Raw genomic sequence first — 11769 nt, 5'->3', positions numbered from 1 at the left:
TCTCTCTCTCTCTCTCTCTCTCTCTCTCTCTCTCTCTCTCTCTCTCCCTCTCTCTCTCTCTACTGTCCAGCACAGTTTACCACCTGGGAGGAGGGAGGGAGGCTCAGTTCCACAGCCAGAGGCAGCAAGAGCTCAACCCCTGACCTTGAGCCTGCAGGCCCTAGTGAGGGAAGACCCCTCAGCAATGTCTCCAAGACAACCGTGGCTGTGGCAGTTTGACTGACAGGTCTCAAAGTGCGCATGTTCGTGTGTACATGTGTGGCAGGATTATGCCCTGCCCACTTTGGAAAGTGACGGGTCTCCTGAGTGGTCACAGCTAGGAGTACGTAACTGGGGTGCAGGGAGCTGTGGGAAGAGGAGTATTTTTCAAGGCACTGGACTGAATAGTTCTTGCATCAAAGCATTACACCCCAAATGCCCCTGCATCCCCAGGAGAGGCTCTGGCAGCCCAGTGATGTAAGATCCGACATACTGAGCATGTGTCAGTGGTGTGCTCAGACTAAGCCATGATCATTGGCTCAGTGCAGCGTGTCGAGGGACCGGAGCTGCCCACAAGCTCAGCAAGCCATCCATCCACACGGGTGCCACATCTGCCCCTCTGCACTTGAGCTTCCTTTGTTCCCAGGCAGCCCCGGCTACTGGGTTTCCTAGGATTGGCCCTGAAGTATAGGTAGTCTCTCTGCAAGTGGCAGCCATACTGCTGAAAGAGGTGATGGTGGCAGAGGGTTTCAGAAGGGCTGATGTGAAGCCTCCATCCACCTGTGAGGTGGTAGAGCTCTGGGGAAACTAGAACCCAGGTGGGTTCAGAGGCAAAGAGGTGTTGGGCGTGTCTGACACAACTCACGTGTTTGTCCAGTCGAGTCCATGACATCAGGACTGAGCCGTTTACTGTCCCTAACTCCTAGCTGGCTCTGTGACATTGGAATAGTGATTTGTCAAATGTGATTATGACAGTGTGCCATTTCCCAGGGCTTCTGAACACAGCAGGCAGCTAAAGTTTAGATGTAGTTTGAAAGTGCAGGCTGCAGTGGGGTGTTGTTTTGGCAGGCAGGTCCGTACTGTGCCCATGGCCAGCGGCTTGGCTAACCTAAGAAGTTACTTTCCCTCAAGCGCCCAACTCTCAAGATGTGCCCTGTGTCTCCTCCTGTCTCCCCAGGCGATGGATCTGGAGGTCCCTGTGTTGGCCAGGAACATCCCTGGAAATGCCGCCCTGGTGAAGCATGGAATCACTGGGCTGCTGTTCGCTGATCCCCAGGTAAAGCCATTGCCTTGTGTCAATCAGCTCTGCACAATTGCCATGCACGTTTATGGAGAGTGGCTCTTGATTCCGTGTCTGCAGGAGCTCGGTGTCCCTGGCATGGTCAGGAGGGGCCCTGTGTGCAACGTGGCTTCTCCTATTTCCACCAGAGCAGCTGCGGGGACGTGACTGGAGGGAATAAGGGAGGCTCAAGCAGTGGGCCCACTGGGTTCCATTTCTGGCTCAGCCACCAAGCGGCTAGACTGGGCTTGTGCTGGCCAGCTCACTCTCAGCGCTCCTGGTTTCTGTGGTACTGAGCTGGGCACTCTTCAGGCACCTTGTACTGGTGTAGCCCCATGGCTTTCAGAAGGTGGCTGGGTGCCGTCACTTATAGTCCCTTGAAACAAAGGTAAACGCAGGCAGGATGCTTACATGCTTGCTCAAAAACACGTATGCAGGGTGCTTACACATGTGATCACACACACGTATGTACTGGAAAACAAAGCCAAGCAAGGGCACAGTGGGATGTCCTGTGACTGCTGGGCTGCAGGCATGTCCCATCACCCGGGAGGTGTGTGAGGGCATTGCCAGGGTCAAGTGCTGCTGCTGGGTCTGCAGGTAAGCTCTGGGGTGTCGCCTGCCCACAGACCCTGTGTTCCTGTGCAGGCCTTGGACTCTGGCCGCGTGGCCCAAGTCTCCAAGAACCACTATCTCTTTGGGAGCAGTGAAGCGGAGGACAACGCCTGCCTCTTAGAGTTGTGGCAGGGCCCAGGGAGGTGACACACAGGGCCTGGCGCGGGGTCAGAGCCTGGCAGGCTTGACCATGTGGGGGAGGGAGGGCTTTGCCGTCTGGGGGGAAATGGATGCAAGCTTCGTTCTTTATGTCTGAGCTTTTAAAAACCAGGTGCTGCTCCTGACTGTCAAAGCACGTGCTAGTTTCAGAAAAACAGGAAGTTGTTCTAGAAGTGACAATAACTTAAGGAAATTCGTTTTTCCAAGTGTCCTGTCGCAGGGTCTGGTCACAGATAGCTGTCCCTTTCCTTAATACCAGCTCTTGTCCCCAGGTCCCACTTCTTGCCTCCAGCCTGCAGGGTCACAGGCTCCAGCACAAACCGACAGCCAATGAGTTTCAGGGCTAAAGGGCTGCAGGGCCAGGAGCCCTCTGGTGCCTAGCAGAGGGGACACTATGGCTGTGTTCGAGGCGGGGGACACAGCAGGTGGGGGGTCCTGGCCTGCCTGATAGGCACGAGTGTGCTGGGCTCCTCCCTTTCAGCGGTAACAACTAGGGGCCGGTCAGGGGTGGAGTGTGGCCTGTGCTCGCCTGTTCACACCACAGACACAGGCTTGCTGCTTTTGACCGCAGCCCAGTTCTCCCGAAACCAGCTGAGGCCCAGCACTGCACGCTGGCAAAGTGACCACCCCCATCTTTCAAAATAACAGTGCCCAGTTCCTCTATAGTGCCACTTTAAAAGCTCTTAAGTGGAAGCCGGGTAGAGCAGAGGCAGGAGGCAGTGGCCCTGGAGAGGGTGGGCCTTGTGAGGGCTGCTGGTGACCTTGTGAGTGCTTTGTATATATAATTATAAATATATATAATTTGTATAATATAAATAGTAACATACAGCCATACATGCTCTTTAGACTCTTGCTAAATCTAGAGTTACAGGTTCCGCTTTAGCTTTTATGCATTCATCAAGAATATAAAGGAGACTCACCTCTAAGTGCAGGTCTAGAAGTCAGAGCAGGAGTTGGGAGGGACTGGGAGGGCCAGGGCCTGTGAGAGCTCATGGAGAGGAGCCCTGGGCAGCCTCTAGGAGCCAGGAGCAGCTCCCAGTCGACAGCCAGCAAGAGCAAGCTTGTCCGTCCCACAGCCAGGAGCTGCACCCTGCCGACAGCCTGTGGGCTCGAGGGCCCACTCCTCCAGGGATGGAGCCAACTCCTTGGTTTCAGTCCCATGAGGCCAAGAGCTGAGGCTCGCTCAGCCACGGCTGCACCTTGACCTTCAGAAACCTCGAGGCCACAAGTGCGTGTCATGTGAAGCCCTCCTTGGCATCATCTTGTCCCGCTGTGCTGGAGAAGGGGCCCAGGAGGCAGGCCTGGGAACAGCGTGTGTCACACCAGGGCAGGAGGCTACAAGCAAGGAAGAATGTGGTCCTGCCTACAGGGCTGGACACCAAGAAAGGATGGTGACCGTGCGGGACCCCAGAAAGACCTTCAAGGAAGAACAAGGGCCTCCCTAGAGGTGAGGGAGATCACTGGGGGCACTAAGAGGCCCTGTTGGAGACAAGCCACACATTTCCTTTCCCCTGAAGCCCATCTGGACCCTCGCTTGCTCTAGGAACTGCCGGAGATCTGTGTGGGGAGGGGAGTCGACTATCTAAAGCTGAGAGGTGCAGATGGAGGATATTCCTTCCCGGGGTGCCCTTAGGTGTCTTGCTGCCCTTGGAGAACGTCCACACATTTGGTGGTGGTCAGCAAGCTACCCTGGGCAGCCCTGCCTGCCACTCTGCCCTCCAGGGCCTCCCCTGCTCTCCCTTCTGCAGCCCCCAGGGCTCCTTCTGCACCTGCATGGTGGGGGAAGGTGCCCCTTCAGGGTGTTCTGGGTCTGCCTCTCCAGGCCGGCACCAGCGCAGGACCTGGCACACAGTGTGTTAACAGTGACCTGTTCCAGCCAGAACCCAAGAGCCCCCCTGGGTGGCCGCTATTGGCATGAAGATAAAGGGAATCAGGAAGGAGGGAAGTGGGCTTTGGGCGCTCCAGAGAAACTAAAAAAAATTTAAAACAATTGATGGTTAGACAAAATCAAGTGTGGCAAGAATAGAATGGTCTCTATTTTACACCCCTCACCCCTGGAAAACTTCAGTATGAGCTAAGCCTTCCAAACCTATTCAACATCGATTTTCCATTACTGCAACAATCCTGTGATTTTGCCTTTTAAAAGAAAAGAGTTGCGCTATTTCCCTGTGTTTTTTTTTTTTTTTTTAAATAGCTTCAAAATTAAAATCCATTTGACATTTAATAGAAACTGTGAATCCATATTCTCTGGGCCAGAACCTAGATGGGTAGCTCAAGCTTATTTTACAGGGATATTCTGTTTGTGTTTTAGACAAGAGTAGAAAAACTGGGGATAGTCGTGAAGCAGAGACTGACGTTCATGGAGTACGTGCCTGCCGTGTCCCAGCCACTGTCCTTACTGCTCTCCGTGATGTGAGATTTTAGTAGAGATAATTTCTTTTTCCTTTAAACAGTAATGGCGTTGACAGTCAGTGGCTCAGTGTTTGGAAAACGTGAGGCATGTTGGACAGATAGCCTCAAACTCTCCACCAGGCTGAGCTGGCCTCAGGTCTGGAGTTTCCTGCTTGAGATCTGAATGATCCCTGAAGCCCTTTTTATCCTGTGCTCGTCCCCTCGTCTGGAAGATGGAGACTATGACCCGTCTTGCAGGGATAACAGGAAACACGTCCTTGAGGGGAACCACAGGGGCCAGAGGCCATCTTCTGCAGCACAGTTGAGCCTGGTGCTGAGCAGCAGGGGACATGGCCAGCCTGTGCTCAGGGCAGTCAGAACATCTAGGCTGTGTTCTATGAGAGGCAGGCGCCAGCCCGAGAATGTCCCATGTCACGTTCATATTACAGTGTCCCTGGGGGACTGGGTGGAGGTCAGCCAACATTACATAACATAGGACTTCCTTCTTGCGTCTGTTAATTCTTAAGCTAACATGTAATTCTCGGAAGTTAAATGCTGTGCTGATAAGGAGGCACCCTTTCAGTGCCTGGACCTGATGGGACCTCATCAGGGTAAAACCTGGATGTGGTGGCCTCCCAGATGTGGACGGCATCTCCACTGAAACCCAAAAGGAAGCTACGGACAACGTGGCCCACGCTGGAAGTTAATCCAAAATGCATTTGCATGGATTTGCAAATCCAATGGCCATATTGCTTCTTGGGTAAACCCAGCAAGCTTGAGAGTGGAAAGGACAGCTGGACTAGACCCTCAGGTGGGGAGCCTGCCTGGAGTGTGCAATCAGGTGCTGGGCCAGTGGAGTGAGTGGTCCCGTCCAGTGGACAAGAGGGCAGCCAAGGACACCAGTCACGTTTTTATAGTAGCCATATTTAAGAAAAAATAAAGAAATAGAAGAATTCTATTTTCGTAATACACTTGATTTAACTCAGCCTATTTGAACTTGCATCATCTCAGCTAGAAGTGACATCAACACTATTAGTACCCGCGTTCTTTGTTCCTACTAAGCCTCTGCAGTGCTGTGCATGCTTGGCACTCCAGCACAGCTCAATTTGGAGATTAGGTTCTTATTGAAAACTTGGTCTGCATCTAGCTCGGGAGGATCTATACCTAAAAAATAGATTTGCCTCTCCAGGTTGTTCCAAATGCATAAAATTTTTGAGTAATTGAATAAGTACAGGTTTAAAATTTTAAATCTGTTGAAAATAATGAGGAAGAGTGCCCTTCCTCCGGCACACAGGCCACCTCCCAGGTGTTCAGAGGCCCTGGCCAGTGATGAGCCGCAGCTGCAGTGTCGCACAGAAGGGCTTCAGGGCTGGCTGGGCAGGGGCCGCAGCTGTCCTTCCTGTGTACTGGCCCCTTGCCAGCATGCTGCCTTGTCTTCACAACAGCCAGAGAGGGCAAGTCCCGAGCCCTGGGCCACTGTCTTAGAGCCGCCCGCCCAGCCCAACCCCCAGGAGTCTGATTCCAGAGCCGCACTCGGCCACCTGGAGCAGCCACCGTCCCCACCCTGCCTGCCCTCTGCGGCTCCGCCTCAGTCTCTCCCTTTCCTTCTGCCTCTTCCTGAGTCCATTCCTCAGTCTCTTCCTCGGTTTCTCTGTATCGCCCTGCCTCCTCCTAACCCCCATCACGCGCTTCTCTCTCGGTCTCTCTCTCCCCTGTTCTCTGCCTCCCTCCTCCTCCCCTCTCCTTTGGGTAGGAGAGGTGGCACTTTTCCACCCAAGAGTCCTCAAAGCGGATCCTCTCACTGCTTGCTTGTCTTCATTCTCAGGAGAAGGGACTTGTCCTTTCTAAGTCCCTGTCTTTTGCTTGTCCCTCTGATGGTCCTTGAGGCGAAGCTGTAACAGGGCTGAGCCACCAGGTGGGGCTCTTGCCCCAGTGAAGGGAGGCTGCGCCCCACTGTGAGTTGAGCATGGGCCTGGCCCTGTGTGGCCAGTCCGAGGCCTGGAGCTGCATGTGGCCCTGGCCCTCCGGGTGGGGCAGGGGAACCCTGCTCCTCTGCAGTGCTCTTGACTTTGAGGGAGAGAGGAAGTGTGTTCCTCCCACTGAGGACACCTGGGGCCTCCGCCCCCTCCCCTCTCTGGGGCTGCAGGGCAGCTCCCCCAGCCTGACTGAGCCCCTGCTCTGAGCGTGGCCAGTGCATTCAGCTGGACCTGTGACTTGGGGAGCAGCTGGGTGAGACCCAGAGTGACCCAAAAAGCTCCACAGGTCCCTCAGTAGCCCCCAAGCACACCCAGGCCAGCGGGACTCTCTCTTTCCACCTGCTGGAATCACAGCCCCATGAGCTGCCTGTGGACCAGCCCAGCAGGCTTGCCCTGACTCCTGGACCTCAGAAAGAAGCACCTCAACTGCTAGCACTTGAGGAAGTTGGGCAGGCGGCTTGAGAGGACGCCCCGGGCTGCAGCCAGGGTGATGCTGCTGGAGACTGTGGGGGCGGCCAGCAGCCCTGGGTACTGCCCAGGGCCTCCCACCCTCCACCTGCCTCTTTCCCTCTGGCCCCACTTCTTGCGGGTTTTGTCTCCAAAATAAAGTGGACTCTATCTCTCCAGTGCCCCCCCCCCCACTCCAAGGCACTGCCCAGTCTGATCTGCCCAGTCTGAACTGGGCTCTTTCAGCAGCCTCCTCCATCCCAGCCCATCCAGGGTCCCCAGCGGCCGAAGGCCCTGTATCCACTGGGCTTTCCAGGGCACTGAGGAGGCAGTGGGCCTCCTAGATAGGCTCCCATATGGCTCTGCTTCTCCCTCCTCTGCCCAGGACCTCAGCTATAGTGCCCTGTGGTCCCCAAGCTGGCTCCCTCTTGGCCCGATTGCAGCGGGGCCCCACCCCGCTCCTCACGGTGCTGTGTTCACTCACCCAATGTGACCATTTGGGACTGTGCTCGTGCTTCTCCCTGGGCCCCGCCTCCTGGCAGATCTGGGCTCCCGAGGGCAGGCCCTTGCTCACTGTCCCGGGGCGGGGATTCTGGCAGATCCTGTGCAGCTGTCCCAATGCCCAGGAGGAGGCGATGGCGCCTGGGTGTCAAAGCCACCCTGTGGGCAGCAGGGCTGTTGCTGAGCTTGGTGGTGGCCACGTGGTGTGCACACAGGTGCAGCTTAACTGCTTGCTTTTCAAAGGAGTGGATGGCAGCAGGCATTTTGCCCCTGGCCCCTGTTGGGTCTGGTCACCATGCCTGACCAGCTCTGTTTGAAGTTGCATTCTGATCACAGGCGCCTGTGCTAGATGAGGCCAGGACCCCGAGGGGACCTCACTGGTACATAGACTGTCAGCAGAAATGCGGGGCTCTTCCTTCCTCGGCCCATCCCCTCCCTCCTCCTCCTCCCCTTCCTCATCCTCCTAGTGGGTACCCTGCCCTCCTCCCCTCTCCTCCTTGGGAGCCAAGCCCCTCCTCAGAGCTGGGCTGGAAGAGACGCCCCTCTTAGCTCTACAGAGGCCCAGCTGCTGTCCTCATTTCCCACCCACCAGCACACCTGAGGGTGTCACGCGTAGCCTGTGGGCAGGTTCTCTGGAAGTCTGAGGCAGAGGGTGGCCAGACAGTGTGAGCAGACAGGTGAAGTAAGCTCATGACCATTAGGAGGCTCACAGAACGTTAGGGTGGCCATCGCGCCATGATACTCTGTGAGTGTGACCTGGGAGCACAGCTGGTGGCTATGTCAGGGAAAGTGAGAGTTCCTTGTGCTGTCCATCCATCGGGGGCTTTGTAGACATTGCTGTGAGCAAGGCTGGTGGCCAGCAGCAGGATAGGGGCTGCGGGTGGCTCCGTGCTGGCCTGTGGGCTGTGACCATCTCCCTTGGCCTTACACCAGGGAGACGCCCCTCAGGACCCTGCCGGGGCAAAGTGGCCACCACCCGCTTGGCCCAGCCCCTCTGCCTCTGTTCTTTCCCCTGCTACTCCCCAGGACTCCCACTGCAGGCCTCCCTCCCCTGCTTTGACCCTGCCGCCTTCTCTCCCTGTACTCCCTCACCCTCTTCTCTTCCCTCCCCACCTGTCCCCTTCCTGCCTGAGCACTCTGGAGCAGCACCAGGGACATCATGGCTGGCACATCTGGAGCGGGAGCGCGTGACAAGCATAGTGTACCCTCTGGCCCCTGGTTCCACCACTGAGCGGCAGAGGTTGGAGGGTGTTCCAGCTTCGTTTGACTTTAGCGCCTCTGGGGCCAGTGCTCACTAGCACGACTCTGGCCGAACTGGTGTGACCGTGTGTGGCCGCTGCTTCCAGGGACTGCCCATGCATCAGGTTCAGCAATGCAGACAGCTGTCCTGGGGCTGCCCTGGAGCCTGCTGGAGATGGAGCGGGAGAGGTGCGTACACACCACACCCTGCAGATGCCCACAGCTGCCTCCAGCACATGGTCACACAGGTGCAGGGCCCTGCAGTGGCTGGTTGTCGTTACTAGGTTCTGGCTGGACACTCCCCCCACCCAAGGCCTGTGCTCTCGGTTAGAGAAGTGCTAAGAAGCTTGGCCACACTGAGGTAGACAGTGAGTGAAGCAGACTAGTCCTCTCCCCAGGGCTCCTTTCCTGCCTCCTCGCCTCCTCTCAGCAGCCAGGATCCTGCACATCCATCACTCCTGCTACTGCCCCATCCAGGCACCAGGGCTGTGTGATGCCCTGTCGGATACAAGCTCAGCATTGTCCCATGAAGGGCCTGAGCCCGGAAGTTTCCAGCTCAGTGTGAGCAGGCAGGGCCCACTGCAGCCTCCCCAGTGGTCAGGCATGGGGTCCGCAGTGGGAGAGTCACAGGGACGTCCTGGTGGGTCCAGAGCCTCCCACTTCTCAGACTCCACTCTGCAGTTGGGGCGAGAGGGACAGTGCATGCAGGGGCGGGCTGGCTTCTCCGACTCAGCCACCTACAAGGACCCTAGCAGCTGTTTTGATGTAACCATGATATGGGGGTCACCAAACATCAGCTGTCCCCAACCTGCCCATTACTGCTGCCCCCTGAGAGAAGACTGGGAGGCTTATGCGGAATCATCCAGGGGATGGCCACATGCAGTCCTTGTGGGAACGGCCCAGGCACTCTGACAGTTGGGAATCAGATGTGTTCTCTCCACTCCTGGTTGCTGTTAATGGTGGTCATTTGGTCAGTGCCATAAACGTGACCAAGAGAATGGTGTTAGGTACAGGAAAAGTGGTTCAGGCAAAAACATGTCCCTCTCCTAGAGAGCCAATTCTTGGAGTCTCATCACATGCAGTTTCCAAAAACAAAGCTATTTTTATGGCCAAATAATTTTTGGGAAATAAGACAGGTCATCTGCTGCCTGGGTGACTTGTTCAGGATCACTGGGGGTGGCTCTCAGCACAAGTGTTCAGGACCCCCCCCTACCTGCCCAGTCAGAACATGGGGGCTGGGTTGGGGGCGGGGCACAGAGCTTAGGAACCAAGGCCACTGACTAAGCCTCTGATTACTCTGTGTGAAACCAGTCCTGTTTGTCCTCCCTGGATCCTGGTGAAGGCTGGGGGACGGGGCAGTGGACAGGGTTTGGTGAGGAATTTACCCACTAGCAGCCGAGGACTGCTCAGGAAGGTCAGGTCCTAATTGGGTGGTTATTTCTGCATGGTTTCCAACCTGGCACTTGTGTTACCTGAGCCAGGGTTTGCACACCAGGGCTTGGTGTGGTCCACACTTGGGTTTTATTGGGTCTGGTGTGTCTTTTAATTTGAATTACTTGCTGGATTTGACATGGGGTACGTTTCATAAATATCCAGAATTTAGACTTTTCTTGGCAAAAAGCCAGGGTAACCGGCCAGAAGCCAGGCCCATGTCCACTCAGCAGGTGGGTTGGCATGGCCCTCTTTACCTGTGTTCTTGGGGGCAGTTGGGTTCCCAGTGCTGATCTGGAACAGTGTCCACAGCTTTCTCTCTTCAGAGCTAAAATTTCCACGTTCAGTTTTGATTGTAATTGTTCCGGTTTGTGCACTTTGGCTGCTTATAGCCGATTTTTATAAGTGAATTTCAGGCGTGGTCATTATACAGCCTCTGGTCTCAGTAAGCACCTGTCAGTCAGTGAATCGGCTCTGGGGCGAGCTCCACGCTGGAGCTTCGGTGACTCACAGGAGTTGACCTCTCTATGCAGGTTTTCTGCTCCTGTGAAGTGCCTTGGTCTATTCCATGAGGCATTCTGCATTAGAGCCCAGATGGGCAGCCAGCCTGATGTCTCGTGTCACCCGAGTCTGTCTCTGAGTGTCCCAGCCTGGCCTTCACAGTGCGGCCTCCTCCTCCAATGGGGAGACTGGCCAATCGGGGCAGCCTGAACGCACCAGAGGTAAGGGGCACAGTGTCCCCAGGGTCTTCTTAAAACCAGGCAGCATTTCCCGGAGGCAGGTGGGGACCTCTTAGCTCAGTGCCTGAATACGCTGTGTCTGCCCTGGGCAGACTGGACAGGATCACTGTAGGCTGATGGCTGCGGCTGCCTACTCTGCTCTCTCAGCTCCTGGGGCGGGCCTGGACTCGCTGCTCAGGACGTCTTATCTCACAAAGCCATTCCCAGGCTGCCTCCAGCCTGAGCCCCTGGCTGAGGTGGATTTGGTTTCTGATTGCAGGGCTAAGTTGGCCAGTCCCTTGCTGGCGGCTGGGTGGGGACGGCCCTCAGCTCTGAGAAGGGCTCAGGAAGCCCCTCCCCAGCTGGCGGAGGCAGGGCCCTTCCTGCTCAGCCCCGACCTTGGCCAGCATCTCTTGGTTGGAAGCAAGTCTGAGGCCCTACCATGTTCCAGTCACGGGGTGGGTCGTTTGGAGTCACCTGTGTCGTGTAGACCACAACAGCACAGTTGGGAGTTGGGGTCAGGGCTTCTCACCAGACCACATCACAGAGGCAGCATCTAACAGAACCTTGGTTATTTTCCTCTAAGAGGAAGGAGGGCTGATTGATTCTTGTGTAACTAAGAATTGCACAGCCTGGTGATTTAGGTCCGCCACACCTCATCATCTCATAGCCACATGATGAGCCACCTGGGCTGGACTCCATGGGTGGCTCTAGGCTGGTCTGGCCTGGGCCACTCGCCCAGGGACAGTCCTGAGCAGATGCCTGGGGCTGGATGGTCTAGGATGGCACCCCAACGCCTTCCTTGGTCTTTGGTGTTGGCCGTGGCCAGTATCTGTCCGTGGGGTGCTCACCCTCATGGTGCTCCCCAGGGAACCCCGAGGGTTCGGGTGGAGGCTGGATGTTTTCCCAAAGCCTTTCTTGGAGCTGGATGCATTGCTCCTGGCACTGTGGGTGGCACTGTGGGTGGCACTGTGGGTGGCACTGCGGGTGGGCAGAGGTCCCCCGCCCACCTGTCTTCATGGGGAGGAGAAGCAGA

The 11769-nt window shown here is 56.2% G+C and overlaps 1 protein-coding gene across 4 annotated transcripts in view; it reads left to right on the top strand.

The window, feature by feature from the left end:
- Nucleotides 1–11769, top strand: part of Glt1d1 (glycosyltransferase 1 domain containing 1) — a 62695-nt gene that overhangs the window by 47094 nt on the left and 3832 nt on the right. For 3 of the 4 annotated variants that reach the window (XM_015505620.2, XM_015505618.2, XM_015505619.2), the window contains one exon: nt 1157–1255. In XM_015505620.2, coding sequence (XP_015361106.1) covers nt 1157–1255 — 99 coding nt within the window. Of the gene's footprint in view, nt 1–1156; nt 1256–3105; nt 4215–11769 lie in introns of those variants that run through there. The other variant, XM_048785909.1, reaches the window with a different exon arrangement.

The sequence above is a fragment of the Marmota marmota genome, unplaced genomic scaffold, assembly GCF_001458135.2.
Source record: "Marmota marmota marmota unplaced genomic scaffold, marMar, whole genome shotgun sequence".
Classification (NCBI taxonomy): domain Eukaryota; kingdom Metazoa; phylum Chordata; class Mammalia; order Rodentia; family Sciuridae; genus Marmota; species Marmota marmota.
Note: the sequence above shows the minus strand (reverse complement) of the source record. Positions and strands in the feature narration are given on the sequence as shown.